This window comes from Mobula hypostoma, chromosome 13 (assembly GCF_963921235.1).
Source record: "Mobula hypostoma chromosome 13, sMobHyp1.1, whole genome shotgun sequence".
In the NCBI taxonomy this organism is placed as follows: domain Eukaryota; kingdom Metazoa; phylum Chordata; class Chondrichthyes; order Myliobatiformes; family Myliobatidae; genus Mobula; species Mobula hypostoma.
The window spans coordinates 32,959,181-32,974,532 of record NC_086109.1 but is presented as its reverse complement, the minus strand read 5'-3'; the positions used below and the strand labels follow the sequence as shown (position 1 = coordinate 32,974,532).

General features: G+C 38.1%; 1 protein-coding gene across 1 annotated transcript in view; it reads left to right on the top strand.

The window, feature by feature from the left end:
* Nucleotides 1-14,901, top strand: part of lmod1b (leiomodin 1b (smooth muscle)) — a 28,282-nt gene extending 13,381 nt beyond the window's left edge. The window contains exons 2-3 of the mRNA XM_063065526.1: nucleotides 6,468-7,883; nucleotides 13,572-14,901. Of these exons, the coding sequence (XP_062921596.1) occupies nucleotides 6,468-7,883; nucleotides 13,572-13,598 (1,443 nt within the window). The 3' untranslated portion in view covers nucleotides 13,599-14,901. The remainder of the gene's footprint in view (nucleotides 1-6,467; nucleotides 7,884-13,571) is intronic.
* Nucleotides 14,902-15,352: the final 451 nt, after the last annotated feature.

The window sequence follows — 15,352 nt, the reverse complement described above, 5'->3', positions numbered from 1 at the left end:
CAGAATGCTTGCAGAGACCGTCTTCTTGACTGTTGGATCTTCCATTTGTCTCATCCCCTCAATCCGCCAGAGTCTGTCTTCACAAGCTGGGATAGACAACTCCCTATCTCACCGAGGGTTTGAGACCCGTCGGCTACCCTCACCTGGTTTAGCCGGCTTGTCGAAGCCGTTGCCCGGGGTGTGGCCGCTGTCGCATGCAAACAGCTACGGGGAGCCGCAGGTGAGAGCTGAGTGCCAGGTGGGGTCCAAAGGTGGACTAACCGCCTTGAAAAGGATGCAACATGTTCCCCCACCAGAGGTGCTACCCCCTCCTTGACACCCCATATACCCCTTTGGTATAGATTTTATCACTGCATTGTTAAATTCACTGAGATTTTCTCTATCCATACAATTTCTGTAAAGTAAAATGGACAAAATATAATGATAAATAACAGGAGTACATTAGTTCTTTTTTCTAGATTCAAATTGATGCTCTGCCTCCATCTTTTTAATACTTTATTCCCCACCTCTGATGATTCAGCGTTTTTAGCCTTTTGGTTAAGGTGCATTCTGGAATCTTAGAATGCTGCATAGAACCTCTCACGGATTCATTTTTACCTGGTTTAGTCACTTATCGAGATTATGTCCAATTTCAGACGGCTCAACCACAAAACAGAAAAAATCTACTTCCCTTCTTTATTTTAAACAGTCAGTCTAGGGCGGGCCAATCCTTAACTTTCATTTTACCACAAAGGACAGTAGCCATATGTAAGCCCTTTAACTCTACAAAAGTATTCTGGAAGGCGTTGGCAGACCCTGTCACTATCAATACATCCCAATGATGTGGATGCTCTAAACTGAGCATGATACTCTAAGGAAGGCTAGCCATCTAGTTCTTAAATATTGTGCTTTTCCTGATGAAACACAGTATCCAATCAGACCATGAAGTTTAAGTTTCAAGTAACCTGTTGTCAAACTGGAAACAGTTTGATTGTGGATGCCGAACTGCTAGAAAATATGGGAAATTCTGTACTGCATTGCAGGACTCCATGTGGAATCTGTTGCCATAAGGTGGATGTCCCAAGGATAAAGATAAATATTAAAGATTAGCTTCATTTGTCACAAGTACATTGAAACATCACAACACACGGTCAACTGTCTTGTGCGCCATTGTGCAACACAATCCAAGGAGGTGGTGGAGGACAATGGAGTAGGGTGTAAAGTGAATCACAAGAGGGATAGAAAAAATGTTTAGAAAAACATTCTTGTTTTTCTAAAATGAGTCCTGAAGAAGTACCTTGGCCTGAAATATTGACTGTTTATTCATTTTCCTAGATGCTACCTGACCTGCTGAGTTCCACTGGCATTTTGTTTGTGCTGCCTTAGAAAAAAAGTTGCCCTTTATGTTATGAGTTCTAGGTTCTGAGGTGAATCCTGATGAAGGGTTTTGGCCCAAAACGTCGACTGTTTACTCATTTCCATAGATACTTCTTGACCAATTGAGTTCCTCTAGCATTTTGTGTGTGTTGTTCTGAAGTAGGGCAGCTGGTGTGAGAATTTGGGATAATTTGAATTTATTTAAATCTTACATCCATCCCGCAACTTGAGGGAGTAAAAATCTTTGCAATTTGACTCTGTCATAATGTACAGACATATGAATTTATAAGTCTGATGACTTGTACAAAGAAGCTGTCCCATAGCCTGTTGATCCTGGCTTTAATGCTGCGGTACTGTTTGCCAGACGGAAGCAGCTGAACTAGTTTATGATTGGAATGACGGGTGTCCCCGATGATCTTCCAGGCCTTCTTTCTGCACCTGCTGCTGTAAATTTTCTTAATGGACAGAAGTTCATGTCCACAGATGTGCTGGGCTGTCTGTACCACTCTCTGCAGTGCCCAGCGATCAAGGTTGGTACAGTTCCCATACCAGGCGGTGATACAGGTGGTCAGGATGCTCTCAATGGTGCCCCTGTAGAAGGTCTTGAGGATTTGGGGAAAAGGTTTGCTGCATAACAGAATACTAGGATGGGAACAGTGAGTGGGTTATTTGGCAGAGAAATAATGCATTGAATCTCCAGCACATTCTATGAACATCTAGAGTTTCTTTCTTGCTTGGTTTTGTGATCTTAGTCAGCAGATCCACAGCAGACCTAATCACGGTTTAGACTAGAGTCAAGCAAGGCTGCATCATTGCTGTAACAGTTTTCTTAATCCTTCTGAGCATACTTCACTGGAACACACAAAAGTAAAGCCAAGGTCTTCTATGAACCTGCCTCCAATGCACAACATAGCCTCTGACAGTAAAGCTCCATGCTGAGATGCTGAAAACATGGGTTAGAGACTTGACATTCTTCTCAACGTGGATCAAGGGATTTCTCAACAAAGACTGATATCAGGGATAAAAAGGGCTATTGCTTTCACTGTGGCAGCATGCACTTTGGCCAACTGAGGAAAAGAATGCATGAAAACTAAGGCGTCAAACTCACCACAAAGCTCATGGTTTATTTGACAGCAGTAGTCCCTGATGTCTTGCATGCTTCTGAGACACAGATTTCTTACAGCAATTTTCTCAGAGATATCCTCAATGCCTCATTGAAAATATGGGACATCCCCACTGACACAAGGACTGTGCAGAATGGAGAAGAAGCTTCCAAGATTTTGTCGAGTGGCTCATGTTTGTTTATTGTAGTGGAGCCTGGGAGAGCTTGAATATGGATATCTTAGTAAAAGAGGTGAAAAAGAAGTCATTGTCTGTAAAAATATAAGAGATTTAACTAACTAATGATACGGTTTGTGAGTGTTGCTTCTGAAAAGTATTCTACAGCTTGGCTTTAGGTTCTTCGATGCACGTACAACATTCTTACTACCTTGGTATATAAACATGACCAGTTAAAGCCCCTCACAGGGTCACGGTTTGGAAATTAGCTATTGGAAAATGCTTGACTGCTTGACTGGACAAGCTATAGATGAATAGAAAACACGAGGAAATCTTCAGATGCTGGAAATTCAAGCAACACACACAAAATGCTGGTGGAACACAGTAGGCCAGGCAGCATCTATAGGAAGAGGTACAGCTGACGTTTCGGGCCGAGACCCTTTGTCAGGACTAACTGAGATGTTAGGAGAAGACAGGATCCTCTCCCTTCTCCAGCCTTGTATCCCTTTTGCCAATCAACTTTCCAGCTCTTAGCTCCATTCCTCCCCCTCCTGTCTTCTCCTATCATTTTGGATCTCCCCCTCCCCCTCCCACTTTCAAATCTCTTACTGTCTCTTCTTTCAGTTAGTCCTGATGAAGGGTCTCAGCCCGAAACGTCGACTATACCCCTTCCTATAGATGAATAGAACAGGTTATTGAAGGAATGGGTTGCAGTCCTAGTCAAAGGATGGAGCAGAATTTTGAGTATGAGGAAGAATGGAGGAAGAGTTAGGAGTACTTTGAAGAGCCCAATGTGCTACCACTTCACATCAAATGGAACTGAACCAACTTAATCAAAGTAAAATTAGTTAATAAACATGACTTAAAATATGGTGGAAATATAGTGGTTTCCGGTTAAGTGGCCCTTCGGTTATCCAGAACAGGCACTTTTTTTGGACAACTCTTAAAGAACAAACACAAATTGAGTAAATTGCTGGGATTCTCTTTGTTTACTTGGGAAACTATGCCACTTAATTTGGGTAGGAGATTTGCCAAACAGGTTCTAACTAGCATCAGTTACATACACTTGTGTGGCTGTTAGATGTTGCACCATGCTTAAAGCAAAAATCTTTTAAATAGCATCCATTGCGTGTGTTTGTGTTCAAAAAACAGTGATTTTTGTCACTGAGAGTTGGTGAGAAATAAGAAGGAAGACAACTCAGTACCGTTTTACTCACTGCAGTTTCAAGCATTCAGGTTTGAAGATGTCAAAAATAGCCAGGAGTGAAAATGAAACAATTTCGCTACTTCAACAAGTTAGGTACTATGAAGAATTTGAAGGCATCTACCAACAATCATCTTGAATATTACAATGAAAATGAAGATTTGGAGGACGCAATTGTCAGTATCATTGCATGAAAGCAGTCCATCATCTGCACTGGATGTTTGCTGATCTTTTTCATTTCATCCACTGGATGAATTCCTCCGTCAATATTAAATTCTCTGTGTTTATTAATAATAATAGTAATAATAATAAGTATTTTACTGATCCCAAGTGGGAAATTATTTTGTTCTAGCTGCAACATTTAAAAACACATTTTGCAATAAAAAAATAACAATAAATATGATAACAATAGTAATATTAACTAATAATAGCACAGAATAATAACATATGCACTAATAATTTATCATTGTGCAATAATGTGCAATATTGTACAATAATAATGTACAGAATAGTAAAATGGAGAATATTGTATTGTGATGCGTGTTCTCCTGTTGCACGGAGATGAACTGTTGTATATGCTTATTGCATTTGGTAGAAAAGATTTTCTGTAATGATCCTTGTGATAGCAAAGCTGGATGAGTTTGTTCAAAAGGTTACATGGTTTTATAGAATTGTTGAATGATCGGTAGTGTTCTAATTCCATCTGTATTTCATTTAAATACATCATTTGTAACTCTATTTGTCTTTTTTTTAATACCTTTTTAACTATTTCCATGAAACTTTGTCTAACTGGGCCAGCTACTTAATTGGACCAAAATGTACTGGTCCCGTTGTGTCTTATTTAACTGGAATCCACTGTGATATGACGGGCAAAACATAAAAAAAATACAGTGAAGGGAAAAGCTATTATTGCTGGATACGGACAATATGTTGCATTTCACTTTCAACAACAGATTTTAGAGATTCTTTTAGAAAAGTTTTTATTTGACAAAATGTGTAAATTGTGAAGGCAGTGGAGTTGCTCTTCAAAGCCCATTAAGGCATTATTGCAAAATATGCATAAAAATTCTACAATATAATTAGACATTAAACATTCCAAGCTAGGTTCTCTCATCAAACCACACTTGCCACTTACTGCTAACTCTGTCCCTATTGATTTTAGAAATTTTGTCACATTAAGTTTAATCTGTCTGGCCTGTTTTTATCAAGTTTTAGCTACATACGTCTTGTTTTAAACAAATGCATTACTTTTATAATTTTCCAGTCATCAAGCATCATCCATGAATCTATAGCCATCTGGAAAATTATGGTCTGGGCCTTAGCAATTTTGCTCATTACTTTCCTCATCAACCTAGGATACTTTGCTTCTGAATCCTGTGATTTATCCACTAAGTGCAGCTTCTTTCAATTACCACCTCTTATTCAACTCCTTGTCCACCTAAAAATCTTGGTTCAACTCCCCTTGTTGAAAGTCCATGATCATCTTGCTTGGCAAAAGGTAGGTCTGGACTGCGAATGACCGAGTGGAAGTATGTATCATGCACCACCTCTTCTACTCCTCCCCCTTAATGACAACCATAGAGGATGTTGGTCGAAAGGGGAGGCTTACACTCTAAGTCTCATAAAGGATCGAAGAAGGTTGAGAATGCTATGAGCTATTCTGATTGTAGCTTTTAGGGCAGCTTTCAGAGCTACCTGAAGGTGCTAGTCATCAGGTCAGTCTGAGATGAGGATCCCTACCACCCCTCCACAAATCTCTTTGACCCACTACTATCCGGAAAGAGGCACAGGAGCATTATGACTAGGCGTGTCTGGGTAACAGCTATTTCCCTTAGTCTGTGAGACTAACGAATACTCTACCACCTCCGAGGTCTTGTCTCTAGGACAGCAAGCTGTTTACTGTTTACCTGTTCTGCACACTACAGAATTATATTTTTGAATTATATTTTATTAATTTATTTGTGCTAATATTTTTGTTGATATGCTATGTGTGATATATTTTTATGGGTGCACTGTGGTCCAGAGGAAGGTTGTTTCGTTTGGTTGTATATATGTATGGTGAGATAACAATAAACTTGAACTTGATATGGACTAATTTAAGCATCACAGGACCAGGAGTTAAAATGAACCAGAACTGCTCTTGGCCGTGAGTTTAAAGTGTAGGAAATCTCATCTGCCTAGACTGATTCAAGGTCAAGTTCAAGTCCAGAATATAACTTCTGCTGTGTTAATTTTCCCCCCAATTTAATCAATTCATAATTTACATTTTTTGATAGTATCAGATGGTTTAAAATACAAACGTTGTAGTTTGCTAATGATTTTGGTGCTGTCTGGGTAATATTTTCACATTTTCCCTGTGATAACATGGGTTTCTTTGCAGTGCTGCTGTTTTCTCCAATATCCCAGAGACATGTGAGTTGGTAAATTAATCAGCCATTATAAATTGCCTCTAATGTGTAGATGAGTTGCCGAATCCGGTCGGAGTTTATGGGAGTTGGGAGAAAATAAAGTTTGCTAAGTGACAGATTAATGTAAGTGGGTGCCCGATGGTTGGCTCAGACATAATGGGCCATAGGGCCTCTTTCCATGATCTCCATGGTCTCATCATAATCAATGCCCTTTCTTGTAGGAAGGGAAAAGCCCAGACGATCAGTGTAAGCAAGCCAAAGCAGAAGAACCTGAAAAGAAAGCACTTAAAAAACTGGACAATGAAAATGTGAAAAAGGGTGAGGAATTGCCTAAACCACGGGGAGAAAGAGAAAGGAAAGACAAGGAAAGGGGACAGACTGAAAATCTCAAGGACAGAGAAAGTGATGAAAAGATGAAAAGCAAAGAGGCAAAAGTTACTGAGAAGGAGCAGAAGAGTGAGGCAATTGATAACAGGAAGGGCAACAAGGTCAAAGAAAAAGAAAAGGAAGAAAAGGTAACTAAAATTAAAGAAGAACCAAAGGCAATCGCCAAAGAAGGAAATTGTAGCAAAACAAAAAGTGAGACCAAAGACATTAAAGAAAATGAAGACTGCGTGGGCAATTCTAGTAAACACTGTTCCATACAATGTAAGGACTCATCCAACATGGAAAACCTGGAAGCAAAAAAAACGGCCAAAGTTTCAGAAACGCAAGCTACAACTCCAACCATTTATGATGAATCAATAGAAAAAGTTAAGAACAATGATCCGGGAGTAACAGAAGTAAACTTAAATAATGAAGAGCGAATGAAAAATGAGATCTTAATACGATTTGCTGATGCACTGAAAGAAAACACCATTGTGAAAATGTTCAGCTTTGCCAACACTCGTGCAGATGACCATGTTGCATTTGCTGTTGCTAGTGTGTTAAGGGTAAACAAAAGCATAACTAACCTGAATGTGGAATCAAACTACATCTCTGGTAAAGGAATCATTGCTATTATGAGAGCTTTGCAGCAGAATAATGTCCTGACAGAATTCAGATTCCACAATCAGCGTCACATTTTTGGAGGGCAGGTGGAGATGGATATTGCCAAACTTTTGAAGGAGAACACCACCCTTCTTAAACTGGGCTACCATTTTGAGTTAGCGGGTCCTCGTATGACAGTGACAAACTTACTGAGTAGAAACATGGACAAGCAGAGGCAAAAGCGCTTGCAGGAGCAGCGACAAGGGCAGGGTGGGGATAAGAAACAAGTACTGGAAGTTCCAAAGACAACGGGCATGCAGAAGTCACCAAAGCCTTCTCCACAGTCCTCTCCCAGAAGTTCACCATGGTCATCCCCTAAACCAAGTCCAAAGAAGACCGCAACTCACACCCCGTCTCCTCCTCCCCCTCCTCCTCCTCCTCCTCCTCCACCCCCAGGACTGCCGGAAGATGCCAACTCTGTAACTCAAAATCATAAAATGCAAAACAAGAGGACTGTGGAAGGAAATGGCCAGACCAAGAATTTAAGAAATTCCTTGACACCTGTATCTGAAAGAAAGTTGGAAGATAGACCACCAGTTCAAGAACGAAATTCAAGAGATCAGCTACTGGCTGCCATTCGACAGAGCAACTTGAAAAATTTGAAAAAGGTAAATTATTCCTTTCCTGTGTTGTCCAGTGGTTGGTTCTATTTCCAGGGGACAGAGAACTTGTATGGCCAATTATAGAACCTGAAGGTAGATACTTAAAAATCAGTTGATCATGAGTGCATTTATATTAAAAAGTGAGGAAATGTGTTTATTTATTGGAACTAATGCATATAGTTGATTGTGAGCAAATTCATGCAAGCTGTTTTCTAATTATTTTATTAACACAGATTAGAGTCCAAGATTCTGAAATGTGAGGTTAAGTTCATACAATTGAAATATGTGTAGAGCTGGTGTTCCCAACTTGGGGTCCACGAATCCTTCGATCAATGGTAGGGGTCCATGGCATAAAAAAGGTTGGAAATGCCTGGTGCAAAGGAATGGGATGGCGGAATTTCAAGCAACTTTAAAGCCTTATTTTAGTTGTGCTCTTTAATATTTGGATATTGTGTTAATACACATTTATATACCACATGCATTAATTGGAGTACTTTTGTTATGGTCTTCAAATGCATTAAGGTATATCAGCATATTTGAGGATGTATGGGTCACATAACTTGTGGAAGGGGGGGCAACAGAGAGAACTGGAAGTCAAAAATTTATTCGTAAGATAAACTTTTGGAAATGGATGATATGTTGGAAGGGTGGAGGGAGATTATAAGAATGAGAGGACTGAAGTGAGATGAAGGAGCAATGTTTGATGGGGAATAGGTGCAATAAAATTACAGGATATGAGTCCAAATTGTGAAGAACACAGAGGCTTGAAAACAAGAGGAAAATTACTTTGATACTCTGGGAAATGGTGGGAGATTGTGGAATTGGAGAGCTGGACCTCAAAAGAGGAACTAGAATAGAAGCCATGAGTGTATAAGCTCGCTGTGATTACAGAAATAAAAATGAATCAAGCTACAACATCTGTCAGAAGAGAATTGTTACCCTGGTTATACCAAAGCCACATATTCAAGGAATCTGATTGTTTGGAGATGAAGTAAGAATTACAAATTGGGAGTGTTATGGAAAGATTGGATTCATTTGATTATTGGAAGAAGCAATAAATAACAACAGCAAAATCATGCAATAAATGCAAAATATATGGATTAGGTAAATAGTTGTCAGTCTCTTTTATACATAAAGTGACCATGCAAATAATTGTTGTTCTCATTTAATGCTAAATATGGATGCTACTACTCCAAGTGGGGCCAAGATGAGAAGCGATTGCATTTGTAGAGGGAAGTTTATAAATTCTCAACAGTGTATTGAAGACTAACAGTTGAGGGTAGATGGTTGACCGTTCAGCTGTGATTCATCTTGGCCAACACTTTGGCAGTTTCAGAATGCTTATGAATTATGAATTTTAATTGTCGAATGAAACACAGTGACCACAATGTTCCATCTCTTTTAACCTCCTCAGTTTGGAAGGATAAAATGAACACTGGCATTGGGCAAACAGAATGTCATTAAAGGAATGATTTAGTTTTCACAGAACCTCATTTATCAAGATGTTTCTGCTTCCTCTTTTAAAGAGATTGTACCTAATTTTTTAAAGATTTCAGTGGATTGAGGGATATAAGGACTGGCACAGAACAGGAGACGATCATTGGTGGCTTGAAGAGCTGAGGAACAGACTCTTGTTTCTATTTTTTATGTTCATACAGTATGTTCAAATCCTTTGATGTGGTTTCAGAAATATTACAATTTTTTGTAATAACCAAGGTATTTTTGTCATATCATTTTCTTAAAATAAAGATATATACAATATAATTTACAGTATAACCCTTGCATTGCCACTATAAAGCCTAATTTTTTTAAAAAAATCCCTGTAACCATCTCCTTTGGAAATTGGACTGCAAGTCCATTAGCTCCGGGGGATTTTGTTAATGTTTGGTCCCATTAATTTACTCAGTATTTTTCCCATGTGATAATAATTGTTCTAAATTCCTTACATGGTTTTCTCTATCATTGTCTTTATGATATATTTCTCATGTTTTCCAATAAGAAATTTCTCCATTCTCTAAATCGGCTTTAGGAGACCAGCTTTTCTTCTTCTCCCAGTACTTGTAGAAGCTCTTAAGCTGATGTTACAATTATTAATAACTTGCCAACCACAGGCTCTTGCGCTGACTAAAAAATGTGTGTACATCATGTCCTCTCTGAACCACTTAAGATTCCCAGTATTAAACAGAACAGCTCTTTTTTGTCTCATTGTTGGCAACAAAATGAATGATGTCACTAAAAATACAACCAAGAAACCATTTTTCATCATCACAGCTGAAAGTCTCAATTGCAAGCTACAAAGAGGATCTGTTGGGGAATTTGCACGGGATTGAAACTGCAATCCCAAAGAAGAACTGCCTACAAGAGAATGTCGAATTAAAGAAATTGTTTGAACATTATGGAATCAAAGAGGTTAATTTAGTAATGGAGGAGAGGAACACATTTGGGATCAGCACAGTAGCATGCATTTGTGTTTTCTGTTATTCTCTAATCGTGAAATCAAGCTGCATTAGTCTAATATTATTGATCTAAATCATTCTAGATTCATCATTCATTTTAAATTGAAAAGTCATTTTTATTGTAGTTAGCTTCTGAATGGAACACAATCAAACAGCATTTTGAAAATGGTATTAAAATGCGACATACCTTTCCTTTTTAGATACAGTGCATGTTAAGATAACTATCCGATGATTTTTTTGCCAATTATTCCACATACATATGTAAGGGGTTTGTATGTTCTCCTCTTGACCAGTGGGTTTCCTTCAGATGCTCTGATTTCCTCTCACAGTCCAAAGATGGACTGGTTGATAGGTTAATTGATCACTGTAAATTGTCCTATGATTAGGCTCGGGTTAAACTGGGGAATTGCTGGATGGTGCAGCTCGAAGGGCCAGATGGGCCTATTCCTTGCCATATCTCAATAAATAAATAAATTTGGAATGAACTACATCTTAGAAAAAAAATTAACTACCCCCTTATCTTGTGCAGCATCTTTTAAATATTGTGATTGGCCTCACGTCTACCATTTCATCTGGCAGCTTATTTGTCAAGAACAAAAATGTTATTTATTGATAGAGTGGTCATTGAAACTGTGTTTCAGTTACAAGGTAAGCTAAGCTTAATCCATGTTTTGATGCACGGCTTCTTTCCGACATACACCGCTATGGAATATAGAAACATAGAAAGCCTAGGGTATACCATGCTATTGAATAAGATTATGCTAATCAATGATGAATACCACAGACCAGTCTATGGCTTACATTTGCTAACACCTTCAGTTATTAAAGATCTATCAATCTTAGATTAAAGAATCATATAGAGTTATACAGCGTTGAAACAGCCCTTCAGCTCAACTCATCCATGCCATCCACCTGAGCTATATCCTTCTAAACATATTCTTGTCAAAATGTATTTTAACTGTTGCAGTTGTTCTACCATTTCCTCTGGCAGCTTGTTCTGTAAAAATACCACCCTCCTTGTGAAGAAGTTGCCCTCAGGTCCCCTTTAAAGCTTTTGCATCTCATTTAAATCTAAGTCATTTAATTTTAGAGTCCTTTGCCCGAGGAAAAGACTGTGACCTTCAGAACCAGTAATAATTGGTGCTAGTGAGATAAAAGTTCCAAACATCTGTTACATTCTGTTTCCTTTCTTTTTTAAGTCCAGTGATGTTTAGATTTTTTTTAGGTGATGTTCCTTATTCCCTGCCACCAAAAATAGTTTTACTCCATCCACCATATCTTTCCTGTATTGTCTTGAAAACTTCAATCAAGTCACTTAATTTTCTAAGTTTGATGGAACGCAGTCTCTGAAACAATACATTTTGAGTTCAGGTCTCACTGCAGCAATCTAAGTATAAGTATCTAGGCTTTTGTTTTGAAGATGCTGTCTTTCAGAGGAGACGTCAAATTAAATCTCCTCTGCCCTCTCAGATGAATGTGAGAAATCTATTAACGTTATTATGAAGATCTGTACACAAATTAGCCCTGGGTCTTGCATTTTTATCACTCAGTTAAAAACATTAAAACAGATCACCTGGACATTTGATATTGCTTTCTGTGGGAGAAAGCAAACAAGACTCAGTTTGACATATCATCTGAAAGATTGCACCTTCAAACACATTGCAATCAATCAATTCCACACTGTTACCTAGAATTGCCTGGAACTTTTTGTGCATAAGTTTCTGTTTGAGGGAGCTTGCTGACTGCAAATTGGCTGCTACATTAAAATAGTGTCTACAGTTCAAAAGAAATTAATTGCCCATAAAATGCTTTAGCATATTCAGGTGGCCAAGAATAGAAACAATTATATTTCAATTGCTTTAGAAAATGGTTAAATCAGTGACAAAAGGAATGGAAGAAAAAGCCAATAAAAGCCTTGTTCTCTTTAAATGCAAACTTTGGTAATGTTGTTTTGCCAAGAAGAGATTTTGTGAGCTATTATTTACTACAATCCAGTGAAGATGATTAATAGATACCGAAAAGAAATTGGTGGGAGTACCCTTGCTCTCTTGCATCAGTCATCAGACTTCCATTTACACTGAGGGGAGCCCCTGAATCTGACATTGGGTCCTGCTCCTGAACTGCGATCTGCTGAAAGGATCAAAGCAATCATGGATCAAGGCAAAAATGACCAAATATTTAAGTGTCATATATGTAAATTCTTTGAGGACACCACCTTCTAACAAATGAACTATGTCAGAGTCAGTGTCAATTAATACATCAAGCCAAGGCAAAAAGAATATAAACCAAGAATAAACTGCCTTGATAACTCTGATTATATGGAATAAATACAAATATTATAAGAGACAATGAGCCATTCCTTGCTTCATCAATAATGGTGAGAAGGACAGCATACATTGTTGTTATAGGACAAATCTGATGTGCACATATGTGCAGTACATCCTGTTCCTCTATTAGATTTGTAGCATTTAACTGATGCAATTTGTGAACAGGTTACTGTGATGATGTGAGCTTAAACTAATTAATTACTATTTACGCAGCAGGCATGTCGAAAAATTCGGGCTTCATGTGTTATTGCCGAACAACGTTTATGAGCATGAAAAATTAATTCACTGATCGCTAAGCTTTGTTGCCTCAGGGTAAAAAATAATTTTCAGATTTTGTTGTTAAGAGTATTTCTATTTTTCATTTTACATCCCAATAATTTAAATGTTATCTATAATTTCCATTTTTCGGCTTGGGTTTCTGAGATTATTGAAGCACCTCCTTCCTGCCATCCATTTCATAGACACCTCTGATCCTTTGCAAAGAGTGCCACACCAATCAAGTGCTGAATGCAAGATGAGACTTCTGACAAGCCCATGAAACCCATGAGTCCAAGCTGTAATGACAATGCTTCACTCAGCAATATCTACGGAATTGAACTGTTAAAGAAGTTTACGCTCGTTACTTTATAGCCTACTGAACCCCCTTGTAAGATCATTACCTTGTTCTGCCTCCCAGTTATTCCTTATACACTATAAATCTAGAATTATTATTTTTGGCTTCTAATCTTTTTAAAGAAATGTTCATCTGCCAGGTTCCAATTTTTTTTATGACTGTCTTATCTTCTCTTTTTGGTCTATAAATTCAGCAGTACATGTTTTTAGAAGCCTTTAATTAACAATGATCTCTAAGTTGATTTAATGATATTATTTGAAAGGATTTTCTGATGTAAGTATTTCTTTTTTGATTTCAGGTTGAACTTCCAAAGTTGTTGCAGTAAGAAGATGTGCCATTGACTGCTGTTGAATTTGCCTCATTAATCCATACATGACTCAGATTCACCATTGTGACAAAACTTTCATTGTTATTTTCATCCAGATCATTTGAAGGACTTTTATTGTTCTATAAAAGTTTGCAATCCTGTAAAAGAATAGCAATCTTTCTGAATGCATCTTCAAACATATATTGCGTAATCTCTTCTCTCCCTTTTTATGAACTTCCATAGCTACATATTTCTGACACCTTCAGTTTTCCATTGCTTTGAGTTCTTTAAATAGCAGATTTCCAGATGATTTTTGATGACTACTTATTTTTTGAATTTCTCATTGCTATCTTTTACACTATATAGATTTTACTACAGCTTTGAATTCATTTCTTTCATAAAATACTTATCTTGACTACATTTGCAATCTGATCCAAGTATTCGATTGCAATTCTATTTTATCATAATAATTGCAAGTGCAGTTTTAAATTTCCTCCTTCCATAGAACAATGACTTCCTGAGATTATAAACTGCTTCATCAGCCATCCAAGTCCAACATGTATCTGTTTACCTTCTTCTGTCTTATTCCCCCTGTAAAGTAGAAATTTTTTGGCAGCTGCCCGATAGTTTTAAAAATATAGTGAAATTTTAAAGCTGGCCCTCTAAGATCAGAGGTAAAAATATCCAATGATTGTTAAATTGTCCTGTTAGAAAAGGGTATTGTAAGATTAAAGTCTAATGCCTAGAAATCTTTCCAAGACAAGCTAAGTAATCATCCGATGGTGACTTTGTTTGTGGGACTGATGCTAGGAAATGTAATAGGAAGACCTCATAAGATAATAGTTTTCCCTTCATTCACTCTATCAGCGTCTAGCAAATGAAATAACTATAATAAGGTCAAGGTCAGGGCTAGATCCTGGAAGATGCAAGGGAGAGTGGCCCAGGGTTGAGCCATAAGGGCTATGGACTATTGATTATAAGAATGTTTGGAGGAAGGTCAGCTGCCAGGTATTGGTAGTAGTGTGGTGGTAGGCCAGGGAATGGTAAATAGAAGTAGGTGTTGCAAGTGTCAGTCAACTGGTTGATTTCGGAAGGTTCCAATTGGGGCTGAGGTAATTGATTAAGGGAGTGGTCATTGGTTGTGACAGATTGCGAACAGCCGGATGGGTTCGGCTATTGGCGGTTAGTGTTGGGTGGGATCAGATCAGGAGATAGAGGGAATTGGGTTGGGAGAATCATGAGTGAAGAGATTGGGGCAAAGAGTGTGTACTTGGAGAGCTGGGAGATCAGTTTCTTATGGAGGAGGTCAAGAATCCAAAAAGAGCTGGGTAAATATTTTAGTTACAGGGAACCAAGCTGAGTTTTTGCAGTCATTTGTCAGGATGATTGCAAGACGCCCAGAAGCAGTTTGCACAGGTGTATTGAAAGCATCCTTCGGCATGAGCAGCTTGCAAATGGCACAAGCCAATCATACATCTCTGAAAGTCCCAGAGGTAGTGCCCACTATTGTGTACCATTGGATACAAATGTGTATGTGATCCTCTGTATAGTTTGCATCAGAAGCACAGAAGATCCCAAACAAAATTTGTTGAATTTATAATATTTTTTGTCATGAAAATCAGATTGTCTAGCACATTAAGAAGTGTCACCATTTGGTATAAATTCTGGGCAACATAGTTTGCAATGATTATTTTTAGTTAAAAAATAAGAGCAATGTCTTAATCCTTCAGGAATTGTAAATATTTGTCCTTTTTGTTTTACTGTGTAATGGT